The 14,954-nt window shown below is 56.0% G+C and overlaps 3 protein-coding genes across 3 annotated transcripts; 1 reads left to right on the top strand and 2 right to left on the bottom strand.

The window, feature by feature from the left end:
* Positions 1 to 2,471: 2,471 nt before the first annotated feature.
* CGCS363_v004667 (uncharacterized protein) lies at positions 2,472 to 3,491 on the top strand (the record flags this gene model as incomplete). Its single annotated transcript, XM_036636516.1, has 1 exon — positions 2,472 to 3,491. One exon carries the CDS (start codon positions 2,472 to 2,474, stop codon positions 3,489 to 3,491), a length of 1,020 nt encoding a protein of 339 aa, XP_036498687.1.
* Positions 3,492 to 4,857: 1,366 nt separating this feature from the next.
* On the bottom strand, positions 4,858 to 5,780 carry COL6A5 (Collagen alpha-5(VI) chain; the record flags this gene model as incomplete). The annotated part of the gene is made up of 2 exons (XM_036636515.1): positions 4,858 to 5,457; positions 5,523 to 5,780. 2 exons carry the CDS (start codon positions 5,778 to 5,780, stop codon positions 4,858 to 4,860), a joined length of 858 nt encoding a protein of 285 aa, XP_036498686.1.
* Positions 5,781 to 7,418: 1,638 nt separating this feature from the next.
* On the bottom strand, positions 7,419 to 9,817 carry flbA (Developmental regulator flbA; the record flags this gene model as incomplete). The annotated part of the gene is made up of 3 exons (XM_036636514.1): positions 7,419 to 7,538; positions 7,607 to 8,947; positions 9,071 to 9,817. The coding sequence occupies 3 exons, from the start codon at positions 9,815 to 9,817 to the stop codon at positions 7,419 to 7,421; spliced, it is 2,208 nt and encodes a 735-aa protein (XP_036497946.1).
* Between the last annotated feature and the right edge of the window lie 5,137 nt (positions 9,818 to 14,954).

Here is a 14,954-nt window from a genome sequence, read left to right as displayed (position 1 = left end):
ATCGTGAGATTCATGGCGGCGTCAAAAGCCTCTTTGACTTTTGGTTACTGCAGCCGAACTATCCGCAGCACGTTGCATCTCAGTCAGCACTCAAAAGCAAATAGGTAATGATACCCGTGAATGCGCTAGGAGTTTACGAGAGAGGGAGGGGAGGGACTAGGAGTTAAAGGAGACCCTGGCCCTGAACAGGTTTGCTCTCACGCACGTTATCCACGTGTTGCTAGGGATCTCGATTGGGGGGAGAAGGGGAGATGGGCAGCGAATCTCCTCCCCCTCTTTATTTTTGAACTGGGGTGACGGATGAACGGAGGCAGCGATCCTCGAGGGTTAGGAAGGAGGCCACATGTCGTGAAACGAGTGATCGACGACGACGAGCCATCAGCCCCCGGCAGAGGGTCTCGGGAGAAGGCGGTTTGGAAGCACCTTGAAATAGGACCATGCTGCGTCATGTTACCCAGCAATCGCACAGCCAACAGATGGGCATGAACGAATGTGACGCTCTCGAGGCGGGGTGTTTCTTCTGAGACTTTCGGTGTGCTCTTTTGCCTGCCCGCCTCCCCCGATGAGATGGGATGACAGCGGCCGCCAGGAGGTTGAGAGACATTTGATGCAGAAATGATGGCGGCGGCCGACAGGCTTTTACGAGTCGACGTTTTGGGGGCATGCGCCAAGGGGTTTGGTGGGTTGGTTGGTTGGTTGGTGTAAGTCATGGTGCTCAGCAGGCAAACACGGACACGGTACTTTTGCAGCCCGGACACACTTGTTGGACTCAAAGTAGGTATTCGTATGTTGGAGGCGTCGGCGGGTTCATGTCCGCATGCCTCTGCACCATTCTGGGGACTTGTTTCTGTTCTCCTTCAGCTCGTAAAAGCGCGTCTCCAGCATCGGGCCGGGGGGGGGGCACTGGAGAGATTTAAGTGCAGCGTGGGCATGCATCTCAGCTTGGAGAGGTTCAGGCCTAGTGGGATCGCGGGGCGGTCTTGGGTGGTAAACGATGGACCCAATGGCGGTTGTCGGAATCGGCTCCAGCATGCCACACCAGTGGAGCTGGCAGCGTGACCCACCAGACATGGCGGCCGCCGCCACGTTGCGGCCTTGATTCCGCCCGTGTGTCTCCGCTGCTGATGGAGGGCACCAAGGACACTCACTAAGCTGCTCCAGTGACCATCGAGCGACTGCCGGGCCTGCGCAGCCAATCGTAGAGGTAGCCGACCGCCCAAGACCAAGACCGAGACCAAGACCAAGGCCTGTGGAGGCCGCAGTGCCGTACCGATCGCATTGTTGAGCCTCCAAAGTTTGCTATTGTTCCCGTCCCCGTCTTGGAAAGACACAGGAAACAAACCCATTCGGGGAATCAAGGTGCCCGGGACAGTCCCAAAAGCAAAAAGCCAAGATAGAGGAAAAGAGCCATGCATTACCGTCTTGACAACCAATCCGGACCAAGGACATCCATTTACGTTAACCGAACCCTGGACAGACGCCTGCAGCAGCGGCCCTGGGAACCTGGAACTGGCTGGCTGGTGCCTTGGGATTGGGGGGGGGGGGGGGGGGGGGGGGGGGGGGAGGGGAGGCGGCCGCCGGCGCCCAGCGTCACTCAGCGTCACCCGAGCGAGCCAGTGAACTCGATCCTGTCATTCCTCAACAGCACGCCTGACGGGCCCCCTTCGGAAACGAGCACGACGACGAAAACTAACTTAAGGCAGACTGGCATCTCTTCCTCTTCATTCCCTTTTCACCACCCCTGTCTCCAGCTTGCTTTGCGCGCTCCTTTTCTCGCTATCCACCTTGCAACTTATTTCAAAAGAGAGCGGCCTATCTTCCATGGTTTAAACAACACCACCCCAGCAGCAATCCTTTCTCGTTTTACCTTACCTTACCTTACCCTTACCTACCTACCTTTCTACAGGTGCTAAGATTCCCTTCCCAGGCTCTCAGTCCGGCTTCTTCAGCTTCCGGCAGGGACACCTCCACTGGGGGCTAAATCGGCTTCACCGCGCGACGACGCCACTACCAGCGCTACGCCCCGCGGCTTGCTGCTGACCCGGGGGGAAGCTCCTCCCTCTGCGCCTTCGTCCTCCGTCCCCCGGCCGTAGATCCTACAGGCAACCTACCTGGGCACTGCCTCCGAACCACAAACGCACGCTTGCTTCACCGTCCCCCGACCTCGCTAGCAGCAACATTGACAGCTCGTTTCGTCATTGATAACCATCCCAGTTTCCCGATTGGCAAACTATCCCCTTCAAGATTTGCTGCTCCTGAAATCTTGTTCCATCCCAAGGAAAGCGGCCGTTCACCCGAACCTTACAACCTTAAACTCACCTCCCATCCCTCCCGCCCTCCAAAGTACCTACCTCCCCAATACACTTACCGTAAGGTATCCAAACTTGGTTTTGTTGCATGGTCTAGCCAGCCATCCGATCCTGACCCAACTCATCTCCCACCGAGCCCTCACCTTCCTCAACACGACCACCATGTCAAAACGCACGACTTTCACCACAATCTCTCCCCTGCCCACCGGCATAAGCCGCGAGGCCGTCCTGGACTTCCTCCACAACCACCTGGACATGATCGACCTGAATCCTCTCATCAAGGAACGCCACGTTATCAAGCCACCCGCCCACGCCCCTCCCGAAGAGCATTCTTGCGTCTGGTACTCGCTCACCGACGAGATCTCCTACCTGCCCGGCGGTTTAGCCACGGGCGACGTTAGCTACACCTGCGCTTTTCACGACCTGCCCACCGGCCTGCAGACCCACTGTTACGCCCCGATGGGTCTGGAGATCCGGGATAAGTGGACCGTGGCCGGCTCGCTCCCGGGCGAACCCATCGAACCCGTCGAGCTCGGCATCGGCGCCCCGCTGACCGGCCTGTACCTGCGCGAAGACGTTGACATGCGCTGCAACGTCTTTACCACATCCTTCGTCAAGAAGACGCTCAAGAAAAGCCACGGCCAATTAGTCGAGCGCATCAAATTCAAGATGCAGCAGCAGCAGCAGGCTTCTCCTGCGCCCTTCACCTCTTACCACCCGGCGTCCACGCATGCACGTCACCACAGCCAGAACTCCCTGCACGGGTCTTATGTCTCCAACTACCGTTCCAACAGCCCACCACAGATGCCTCCGGCACCCAACCATCCCGTCGCGAGCTATGCGACGCTCGGGAACCAGATGAACCTCCCAATTAGGCCATCATATAACAAATCCTTGCCGCCGCCGCCGCCACCCAACGATGGTGCCCAGAACCCATTTCAGAACGCATATCCAAGACCACTCCACATCCGTCAAGTCTCCAGGGGAGCGCCGGCAAAGTCGCAACCCGGCGCCTTGAGCAACAACAACTGCTACGCCCACTCCGACTATTCTGACTTCGCCACCAATCCGTACGAAGTAAAGCCGCCGTCGCACTCGAACTCGTCGCCCTATGCAGCAGGCCTCTCTGGCGGTGACGCAAAACGGCAACAGACAGGACCCTTTGTAGCCGAGCAGGAATGAGCCGCAAGTCGCAACGCTTCCAGCCGGTCCTTGATCTGTCATTTTTTTTATGTGTGTTACCAGTCATTTGATGTGGCCTACGTGCGTTTCTTAGTTGATACCCCCTTTACTTCCAAAATACCTAGCAAAATCTATTGGCCAATCTCCATCTCTCTGTCGCTTCATCCACCACGTCATATAAGTGATCGTGTGCATCGGTGCGGCACAGCAGCTTTCCGTGATTGGCAACCCGGGGGTCGGATTGTCCAATGGCATGTTATGCATCCCACCGCCAGTGTGACCTCGATGCAACCAACAAGCACCTTGCTATTTCCCAGCTTCGTACTGTACTTTGGTTGAATACTCTAGTCGATGAACCAGAAACACTTCTTCAGCAAGACAAATCCCTGCCACCTGCCGTCTGGAAGTCCCTTTCACTAAAGGTAGTAAGTAGTAGTATCAGACCTTGGGTAAGTATTTGCATTCCCTCAACAAAGCTATCGTCACCAAACAAAGCAAGTATTTGATTTGAAATGTGTGTGTATTAGGTATAGGTAGTAAATAATACTCGACAACAACAAAAAACTCAAGAGACAAAGCCAGGAAGCAAAAGCCCCCCCTTCCCCCTCCTTTGGGAAACACGCGCGGGTGATTCTTTACAAAGGGAAAAAAAAACGTCTCCTTTCATCCACTGCTGCGGCCAAACGCCCATCCCCCAGTTTTTCTCCCGGGTTCTAGCGAGGCCGCCTGTCTGTCTCTGCTCTACGCACCTCTCTCTAAACAGTAACGTTTCTCCTTCCTCCCCTTTTGCTGCTGAGGAACCAACCGCGTTCCCCCCCGTCTATGTCTGCTCATCTCTGGGCATATCGGCGTCATAAAAAAGGGTGACATTAAAAATGAACAACAAAACAGGACGTGAAGATGGAAATCCAGAATGCAGATAAGAATGATGATGATGTTGGTGATGAACAACCACCGCTTCGTGTCGTCAGGCAATGTTCCTTGTTCGTCGCCGTCCACACATGAACACGTTTCGTATCGTTGGGATGTCCGAGAGGAATGAAGAGATTCGGCAGCCGACGAGAGGATGGAGAACAAGGTGTGACGGGTGGTTGGCAAGGGGGGTGTGGTGACAGAAGGCGCAGGAGCGCATTGGGACACTGGCTTCGATGCCCACACAGCCCTCTTTGCCTGCCCGTCAGACACCGTTGTTTTTCATACATGTCTGCTGTGTTGTGGATTGAGTCGCTCTCCCAGTTTTCTCAGTCAAGGCCATGAGAACACACGAAAACGAAGGCGATGTTGATGTGAGGAGTGGAAAAAGGTTGATTGAATTTGACGAACGGAGGATGGGGAGATTGGTGGGTGTGGAAGAGGGCTGCCCCGTTTACAGAGCGAAGACGGCGACGGCACCGGCGATGAGGGCCAGGGAGCCGGCGAGGGCAGCCTGCTTCTCGGCGCCGGCGACGACGACGTGTGTGGGGCAGGGGGCGCCGCCGCACTCGGTACCGTTGCCAGCACCGCCAGAGCCGCCGGGGGTGCCGGGGGTACCGGGGGTACCGGGAGTGCCAGGAGTGCCAGGAGTACCCGGGGTGCCAGGGGAACCGGGGGTGCCGTTGCCGCCGTTGCCTCCGTTGCCGCCGTTTCCTCCATTGCCGCCGTTGCCACCGTTGCCTCCGTTTCCGCCGTTGCCTCCATTTCCACCGTTGCCGCCGTTGCCAGCATCACCGCCCTCACCACCGGGGGTGGCAGGGGTGCCGGGAGTGCTGGGAGTGCCAGGTGTACCGGGAACGGCAGGAGCGCTGGGAGCAGGGCCGGGGGCGCCAGACTGGCCGGGAACCTGGGGAGGAACCGCGGGGCCAGTGGGCGCGGGGCCCGGGCAGGGGCTGCCGCCGCACTCGGTGCCGGGGACGCCGGTCTCGACCGGGGGAGCGGGGGCGGGAGGGACGACGCCGGTGGGGTAGTAGCCGTGGTCGTAGTTGGTGGTCTAGCAAGCAAGAGTTTGTAAGTCATTGAAAACAGGCGAGAAGTACAGGGAAGAGAGAAACTCACGTAGATCTCGGTGCAGGGGCAGTCGGGGATCTTGAAGGTGGTGGGCTTGTCGATCTTGTAGGTGCGGTTGTTGAAGTACAGGGTGGTGGGCTCGGGGCACCAGGTCTCGACCTGCTGGTGGACGCGGGTCAGGGTGACGATGGTGCCGTTGACGATGGCGAGGTTGCCGTCCTTGTGCTTGAAGGGGAGGTGGTTGGGCTTGGCGGCGGCCGTGGCGGCGAGGGCGCCGATGGTGACGAGGACGGATTGGATCTGCATTTTGATTGATGAACCTGTTGTTGTCGTTGTTTTGATGATGCCAAAGGAGTGGACGGGAAAGGCGAGTGGAAAGGAACGTGTGAGAGTCTGTCGAGCTTGTGTGAGGTGGTGAGTGGACGACGATGAGATTATAAGACTCTTAAGGAGATGTGTGTGAGTTGCGCCTTGCGGGTTGTAGTTGGTTTTGAGTGAGTGTGGTTGGTTTATTAAGTGAGTGACTAGGGCCAGATGGAAACCAGAAAAGCAAAAAGGAGGGAGGGGGAGGGAAAACGAGGACAGACAAACGAAAGCCTGTGGTTGTCGACTGTTGGTGAGTGTGTGTGTGAGTTGAGGAAGGACAGAACATCGTCAAGCTGAAGAATCGGCCTCTCTTTATGCTGCCTCTCCCTCACACGCCTTGGCAGGCTTCCAACCACGTTCAGGGGGGCGCCTTGACTGACGAGCTCGAGCGATGAGAGACACTGAGGAACAGAACGAGATTAGAACGATGCCCGACCTACACTGAGACAGAAGCCTTCCATCCAATGGGGTCCCGCGAGATGACGGGCCGGAATGTCGGTGGACCTCCCGGGTCCCGTGTTTGTTGTGGCCGCCGCGGCGCCAAGAATGTGAGAACCGGCCGCCGGAAATGTGGCGCATTCCAGACGTCAGGGGCAAGAGGGCCGCCGGTGAGACGTTTTAACCATAACGGCATCAAAGTAAACAAACGGTCATGCTTTTCCCGATTCGAGGCTCTTCACAGCTCATCAAACGCACATTCCCAAGGGACCGGTTTTGAATACCACTTTCATCTGCTTTCTCTCATTCAGGGTATGTCGAAGAGTTGAGCGGCTTTCCCCGACCCGGGTCGGGAAGCGCTGAGATATGTACAGTTGAGTCAGGCCGCTCGACGACCGCTCCTCCTCCCTTATTTTGCTTTTCCCCTTTGGTTTGTCCGTCCCACAGCAGCCGCTCACTTTTTCTCTCATCGTTCTCTTCTCGTCATGTTCCCACGTGTTTGTCACATCCCGGCGTGCCAACCGAGGGCATCCGGGCGGGCCTTTCGCCTCGTCCTCCACTCTCACGCCAACAATAATCGTTCGTTGGTCGCCTGTAGCTTCGTCTCGCGGATCGTGGTCGAGATTCGTGCTTCCATGCCGTCCTTCTATGATCATCCGCCCCGCCAGCCAGCTATGATTCAAGACAAGATGAAAAAAAATTAAAAAAAAAAAAAAAAAATTGGTAACAAAAGTGAAATCCGCATGTGATGATGATGACGTGATCATGTTCCGCGGAATCAGTTTCGCCGACTCATGGGGTCTCTCCTTCTAAGAATATTGTCCGTCCCCAACGCCGTCATTTCCAAAAGAATCCAGATGGCAGAAGATCGGCCCTGCTCGGGCCTCTCCGAGAAAAGCAAAAGATCCTGCCCACCGCCTGGTAATGAATCAAAGACCACCATGTATGTATGCACAAGATTATGGTTTGTGGGTAAAGTGCCGTAAATGCCATCGGGGGGGCCTGCGCAACCAGAATCGACGAGGCGAGATTCTAAGCGTGCATATCATTCGAATCGCAATGCGAGATGTGCAGAAAATATCGCCGTCACTCAGTCGGTTCGTTGCGGTGTAGGCCGTTACTGACAGTCCGGAACATGGTTTATTTGCGGTTCGATCGGCTCGTGCTGCGTTCTACACCACGGCCGCCGACTGAGTCAAAGTCGTAGTTCTTCAGAGTGTGCTCGTATTTGGGGCTCCTCAGGAATTTGGGCACCGAGTCCTGTAACAAAGTGGGGTTAGTCATCGGGCCAAACATGCCGGGTTGAGTTGTGAAAGGAATGAACTTACGCTAGCCATCAACTTGAAAACAGCATTTTGCGCATCCTCAAACAGGGACATGACTTCTTGCAGAGTATCAATCATGGCGACGTCTTGGCCAACGGCCTTGGTCATGCGAGTGGCCAGGTTGTTGCGAAGTTGATGATCAATGTTCAACTCGCAGGGAGATCCGGGGGCGAGGAATGCATTATAAATCCCATAGGCCTGCGCCATGATCTCCTTGATGCCGTCCATCGAGTTCGCATTCGGGTTCTTCTGGGCGACCCTGATCGCTTGTCGGCAGCTGCGGACGAAGTCGTCGACGTCCAGGTAGAAAGACAGGTTCTCCTCGCAGTGCGTTTCTCTCAGATTTTCCCTGAACAGCAGACGCAGGGCAGCGTCGTTGAGGATCTTGTCCAATCTCTGGGTGTTGGAGTCTCTCGCAATGACGTTGCGAGAAGAAGCCGGCGTGGCGGCTTCGCTCTCCGATGTCCGTCCTCTCACGCCGATACCGTTAATGAGATCCTTGCCCTTGGCCGTCAATTGGTAGACGGAGTGCTTGGTGGGTTGGAACAGGTTGTTGCTCGGGTACTGTGCCATGTGTGCCCGATCCTGTACCACGGGTTCAATGAGGTCGTACTCCACGAACAAAGACGCAATGTCGTACGTCTCCCGGCGGTCCACGGTTGTACAGCAGTCCATCAGCCAGTCAGTGGCAGCCTTGCCGGTGAAGGTGTCCTTGTATGTCTTGCCGTTGACCTTGCGCTCGCTAGCCATCTTGACACCGGTAAGACCATCCTTGTAATCGCTCAAAGAGTCAGAGTCGGCTGAGCTGACGCTTGACTTGACGTTGGGGCCGTGTGCGCCGATAAATCTCCTGAAGATGACCTCGATGGTGCCACGGTCTGTGATGAGCTTGTCAGTCTGGCCGTCCCTCTCGAGAATGACCAATTGCGATAGCGTGGCGCCGACCAAGTCGGAAATGGACTTTTGCTGGATGCCGTTGCGGGAGCAGAAGCGGTCGAGCACGGTGACGCCCTTGGGAGTCAATTGCCACACGGAGCCCTTCATGTTGTACACCTGCTGGTACTTTCCGTCGGCCGACTCGATGAACCTCGCCTCGAGGAACTTTTGGCAAATGGAGCGGGCCATGTCCTTGGCCATGGAGAAGGTCGTTGTCGTCGTGGTCGTCACTATCCTGGAGGGGTCCTTGGGGTCGGGCATTCTGTTGGATTGGGAGAACTTGAGGGAACCCAGGTTGTTGATCGCATCTTCGGACAGAAAGGTGTTTTCCACTCTCGTCAATCGCACTCGGTGGGCGGACAAAAGCAAGAGACTGACAATCAGGGTCGAGAAGAGATCCTTGAAGTCCTGCAGATTGCGTGTATTAGCGCAACGATTGATGCAGGGCCCGTGGGCGGGGCAGAGGCGCGGGTGGTGATCAGGCTTGGGAGGAGGGGTTTCGCAGGCAATGCGTCCGGGTGAGTAACTAACCTTTGTGAATGGGCGGTCATCGTCCGTCATGCGGAGGAGCCGCGACGATGTTTGATGCATCTTGCTCTCGATATTCGGCAGCCGAATGGGCAGAGGCCTGTTGGGGTCGGTTTCGCTGTAGGGTTGAGAGGGTGGATCCTGGACCAGCGACAACTGGCTTGGATACTTGCCCTCTGGGTGGTTGAGAGTGCTGGTCGACGACGACGAGTAGTTGGAGGGACTCCTGTATCGTGGGTATTTGTCTGTCGGGCCAATACTGGCAGCGTCGGAAGCCGAGTCGGGGGTGAAAGAGGCCCTGCCTAATGCGGAACTGGAGGCGCGCTGGCGTACAGACTGGTCTGAGGAGAAGGTCGCGAGAGCGGATTGGGTCTTGTCAAAGGCTGCAGCAGCGAAGCCAAACAGACCGCCAGAACGTTGCAGCTTTTGCAAAGAACTGATTGATGGCGAGTGGTGGTGAGAACGGTAATGCGGGCGATTGACCGAAGAGACGGGGACAGCGTGGTAGGGATCGGTCGATGATGATGTAGTGTTGGTGTTGGTGGTGGTGGTGGAGGAGGTGGTGGTAGCGGCAGCAGCAGCAGTGGCAGCAGCAGATGATTGAGGAGTAGTAGTAGTAGTGTTGGTAGTGGTGGTGGTAGGGTTGGGGTTGGCGCTGGTGGTGGTGGTGCGTGAACGAGGTTGCAGGTTGGCCTCGTTAGACTGTGGCTCGTGGTTCGGAGGTCGGGAAGTCTTGGAGACAGCGGCCATCTAATGGGAAAAGGAGGGTTAGAAAAAGCGCGGACGGCGTGACGGGCGTTCAAATAAAAGGAAGGCGCAAGAAGGAAAAAAAAAAAAGAAGAGAAAGCGGGCTTGGTGAGGCAGGGCGTGGAGGAGGAGAGGAGGTGTGTGGTGTCTGGTGGTGGTAATGGTGGAGGAGAAGGAGAATAAGGGACATGGGGAGTCGAATGGAGCACTAAGGTGAGGTGTATGGCATGGTAAAGCGAGCAAAGTACAGTACAGAGTACACAGGCCTCAAGGGGCTGATGTACATGTAGACGGCGGAACCCTGCAAGTAGACAATACAAGGGGGGGAGGGGGGCTAGTGGGAGTGAAAGTGGGAGGAGTGAGAGACGAGGTACCCTGGGTACAAGGAGACAGCCAGAGAGAGGGAGAGAGAGAGAGAGGAGAAGGCAGAGAGAGAGATGAGAGGACACCACTGGACTTGGGCCTGGACACACCACACACACCCCCATACTGGACGCTCTCACACGCACACACACACCTCTTTCTCTGAACCACTCTCGCTTTCTCTCACACACTCTCCCTCTGTGAGAGGCCGCAAGTCGAATGCCCTGGACGACGCTCCACGCTACGGCCGGCGAACGACGGCCGGGTCGGGTGGGATGCAGACCAGTTGGTGTCGGTGTTGAAATTGGTGCCGGTACTTCAGGCACGGCTCAAAGGAAACCGGGGGTTGTGATATATGGGGATATGTGTGTGCGCGCGCGTGTGTGTACATGGAAACGACTAAGACGGGATTGGGGTAGTGACGACAGACAGATAGGGGAGGGTAAGGTGAGGTAAGGCAGGCAGGCAAAGACGTAGGTAGGTTTGTAACCATTGGTAGGTAGGTAATCAGAAAAGCCTCTGTCACATAGGCAGGTATGTGCAGAGTAAGGTAGGTAGGTAGGTACGGATACAACACATGGCCTGAGGTAAGACGGGCAGGGGACTCACTGGTGCTGATGGTGATCTGACTGATACCGCTGACCAGTCCAGGGCTCGACTGTCCGTGAACGACCTTGCCGGGCTGGACGATGCTCAAACTGCCCCGGGAAGCATAGGGCAGACGGTTGTGACAGGGCTCGACGGAAATAACAGCCGTAAGGATATGGTATTAACGGCAAGGTGTGGAAATGCGAGGCCAGAATAAGATGACGGCGATCGTGCTTCTCTGGTACGGGATGCGCCTCCTCCACGAGCCGGGGGAGAGAGATTTGAAGACGAGGGTACGGCAGCTAGGTAAGGTACCGTACGGCCACGCAGGACTCGACAGCGATACGCAGGATGAGGATCCGAGAAATCGTCTTCCTGGGTACGCCTCGAGGGGAGAGCGGCAGATGTGCGGACTAGAAATCTGGGCTTGGACTGAATCGGTTTGGGCTGGGCTGGTGTGGACTGGACTCTGCTTGTCTGGAAACTGGCTGTTCCGTCCGTGAGAGTGAGAGAGGAGGTTGATGACTGGGTTAGATGTGATTTAGGGGCTTGAGTTAGACTGGATTCAAGTGCCTGGGGAGTGGATTGGAAGGGGAAAAGAAGCAGCCTAACGAGCACCGTCAGTTCGGTAGTCAGGGCGCAGTCGTTGCCGTCGTCGTTGTCGAGTCGAGTAACGACGTCGTCAGGGACAGAAGGTAAGGGTCAGGTAAGGTACGGTAAGGTAAGGTAGGCGAGCTAGCAAGCAAGAAAGCAAAGCGGAAGCCAGGCGGAATAGCAAGTAGGAAAGACTTGTTGAAAGTTGGACTTGAACATGGACAGGCAGACCACGAACAACGACGGTGTCGGTAGAAGTTGACCAGCAGAAGCAAGCCAAAGAAAGACCACGGCCAAATCACCGCACGACAAGACAGGGGCAGGGGCAATCCGACTTTTTTAGGGGAGACCTTGGACGGGAGCCAGACTGCGAAAGACTGGAAGCAGGACTGGCACATTCGCGGAGCAGATGTGAATGGCGATGGATCCCAGGTTTTGCAGAGAAAACTGCCACCTGCCGTTGAACATCCTGGTCCGCCCCGGTTGAGGATCCACCGTCGTCCCCGCTGATGGCGGCCCTTTGCAGTTGCGGCCCCCCCTTTCAGTGTCCAGAGTGCCTCCTCCATCCCCCCCCCCCCTCAGTGTCCCGTCCCTGGCCCTTGAGGTCGGGCAGTCTTCAATGAGCATTTCTTCCTTCTCCCCTCAGTACCACACTCCACCGTACCGCTGGTTGGTTCCACCGAGGGGGCCATTGGCACCTCACCACGACCTCACCCCCCCTTCAGCGGGCCAGGGCACATGGGCAGCCATGGAATCAACCGCTACACTCCATTATTGTCTGGCATGTAAGGCAAGGCAAGGTGGTGGTACGGAAGAAGGTACTCCAGCCATGCAGGAGCCTACGCCGCTACGCCAAGTACCTTTCTGGCCATGCATTACCCTTTTACTTTCCGCAGTGCCATGTGCCGCCCTGCCTCCCATTCCATCATATCCTCAATCACACCTCACCTCACCTTACCCCAGCACGCCTTATACCACACCACATACCCTGCTTGCTCTATGCCTTGCCCTCCCGTAACGCCGTAGTCTCTTCCGTAAGGTGCTACTATCACACAGTAAGTTCCTCTGGAATTACAGAGACTACCGGACTCCGTAGTAGACAGTAAGGTACACACGATAGCCTGATGCTCTTCGCTGTGAATGCCTGCTGCCCCCCGTGTGCACCACCCATCGCCATGCCCCCATGCCCTGCGCGGGCCTAGATCAACCCATCCAACCCTCTCCCACTCATGTACGGTGCCCCAAAGGGAAGAGAAGACGTGAGATGCGGTGTGCTGACGAGGAGAGAACGACGGTCTGGGCAATCCTAACCGTTAGACCTTAGGTAAGGAGGCGTCTGCACCGTGGATGAAGGTGAAGGGACCGGAACGAATTGTCATGTGGTTCTCCCCCTCCCTGAAGCCTGAAGCGGGATTGAAGTGGGTAGGGGGAGAGGCCGAGGCCAAGGAGCTGCAGCTGTTCCCTCTGCTGTCTCAACGACACGACGTTACGTACAGCATGGCCCCCCATCTGCCCTGAAAGAACGGGCAGAATAGATGGAAGAAGAAAACTCTGACGTTTGATCAAATTGCTGCGTGGTAACGGCCCCCAAATGGGACCAAAAGGGGCCGAGATGGGGGAACGGTGCCTCCGAATAGACGAACAAGAAAAAAAAATTCTATCGTTCGTGCTGCCGGTTGACATGAATGATTGAATGACCGACTGCCGCAAGTCGTAGCACGGAACGTGGTGCTTAGCCCCAAACCATGACGGAAATAAGATCCATCAGCAATTATCAAGACAAGCAAGTCCGGAGTAGCCTGGGCCCTTGTTGCACGCCGGTTCGCTTCGGGAAGCGTCTTTCGGGACTTTCTCCGGCGGGCTCACGTTTGCCTGCGGATATTGGGCTTCGTTATTTTTTTTTTTTCTTCAACCCGCCGCACATTCAAACCATGACAATGTAGTTTGGCACACACACACACACACACACCTCAAGGCTCAGACCTATCACGCAGCCCAACATTACCCGTACCTTCGGATATGGGGGATTACATCACACAGGAAAGAAAGTCAATAACATTGGCCGGGTGCCTGAACCAAACCAAACGAGTCGTATGAACCATGTCAGGTCGCCGTTCTCTCGGCCTTTCTTTTTCCAGACTCCAGGGCGGCAATGCTGCAGCAGCAGAGGCAGAGGCAGAGTGAGTGAGGAAACAGGCCGGCCACCACACACCTCGCGCCTCGCACATTTCACCTCCGGACGATGTCGCCCCTTGGACGAGGTTTCGTCCACGGCTGGGTGCCGTTTGATCGGATGCTGTGGGCAGAACATCTGCCATGTCATCACCCATAGTTGCAGGCAAAAAAGGCAATATATCCTCGTCATGCGGCCGTTCCAGCCCAACTAGTTGGAGCAGAAACTCTGCAGCAGAGAAGAGAGGTAGGCACGTCGCTGCGAGATGTTTCGTACGAGACGAAAGTCCGCCATTTCCGTACAAAGACAATACGGGTGTTGTATGGGCATTGCAACAAAGAAAGCAACCAGAAGCGATGGGATTGAGGCACGTGTATGAAGGTTGCCGTTTGATTACGGTAGCTGCTGGTGGCTTGAGCAAATGTAAAGAAAGACCTCTGTCTCCGTTTTGAGCCTCTCTAGTTGTGGGCCGACAACCTGGACCAAAACGCGGCATATGTACGCATGTGTACGGATTCAAGGTCGGCGACATCACAGCTGCAACCCATGCATTCCAGTATGAGCCATTCATCAGCATGAGCAGTCTAGACGTCGTGGTGATACAACCGCATGCATTCGACTGCATGTGCATGTCGTCCGTGGCTCACACGCCTTCGTATTGCAGGGGCACGTGCCGGGACAAACAATCGTCTTCTGGTTATCTACTCGTGTGTACACATATGAGGGTATGATTTTACATTGATTCTGATGTCAGAGGCCGGCCGGGGGGGCACCTCGGGGTTTGATGGAGATCGGAAGCGGGCAACAAGATGGATGGATGGAAGACAGGACAGCTAGATACTGCGCAGTAGATGGTGGGGGGACGGGGAGGACGGATGTTAGCACAGCACAGACGGGCGAGCAGAAAAGAAGTTGGAGGGTATATACGGTAGGTAAGTACGGCGTCCGCATCAGGGGGACGATGGCGTAAAGGAGTGTACCCCGACTTGGGGCAGACAGAATAAGAATAGCTCGACAGTCTCGCCATCTGATATTGGTATGCGCAACTCTGTTCTCCCACCTCATTGGAAAGACGGGAACACCAGGGCTTAGGAACGGTGTCAAAGCACCGAGGGGAAAGAGGGGAGGGGCCTAGGCCTAGGCACCGCACCGGCAGCGGTTACGCAGCAACTACCAGCAACTACTCGCAGCCCGCCCTGAAGCTTGAGGTGTTGAGTCTTTGAGCGGCAATTAACCAACCCAACACACAAAGTAGAGAGACGCTAGAGAAACAAGAACGTGGGGTTTTGGATTGTTAGGAGTTGTGGTGGGGCGTAGCAAGTCGGGCAAAGTTGCAGTGAAGACACTGGGTAAGGTAGGTTGGTGAGTTGACTATGCGTTGTGGGTTTTAGGAGACTGAGAAGATACAGTGCCTTAGCATAG

This window comes from Colletotrichum siamense (assembly GCF_013390195.1).
Source record: "Colletotrichum siamense strain Cg363 chromosome Unknown KSG_Cg363_contig03, whole genome shotgun sequence".
NCBI lineage: Eukaryota > Fungi > Ascomycota > Sordariomycetes > Glomerellales > Glomerellaceae > Colletotrichum > Colletotrichum siamense.
The sequence above is the reverse complement of the archived record's forward strand: the minus strand, read 5'-3'. Positions and strand labels throughout refer to the sequence as shown.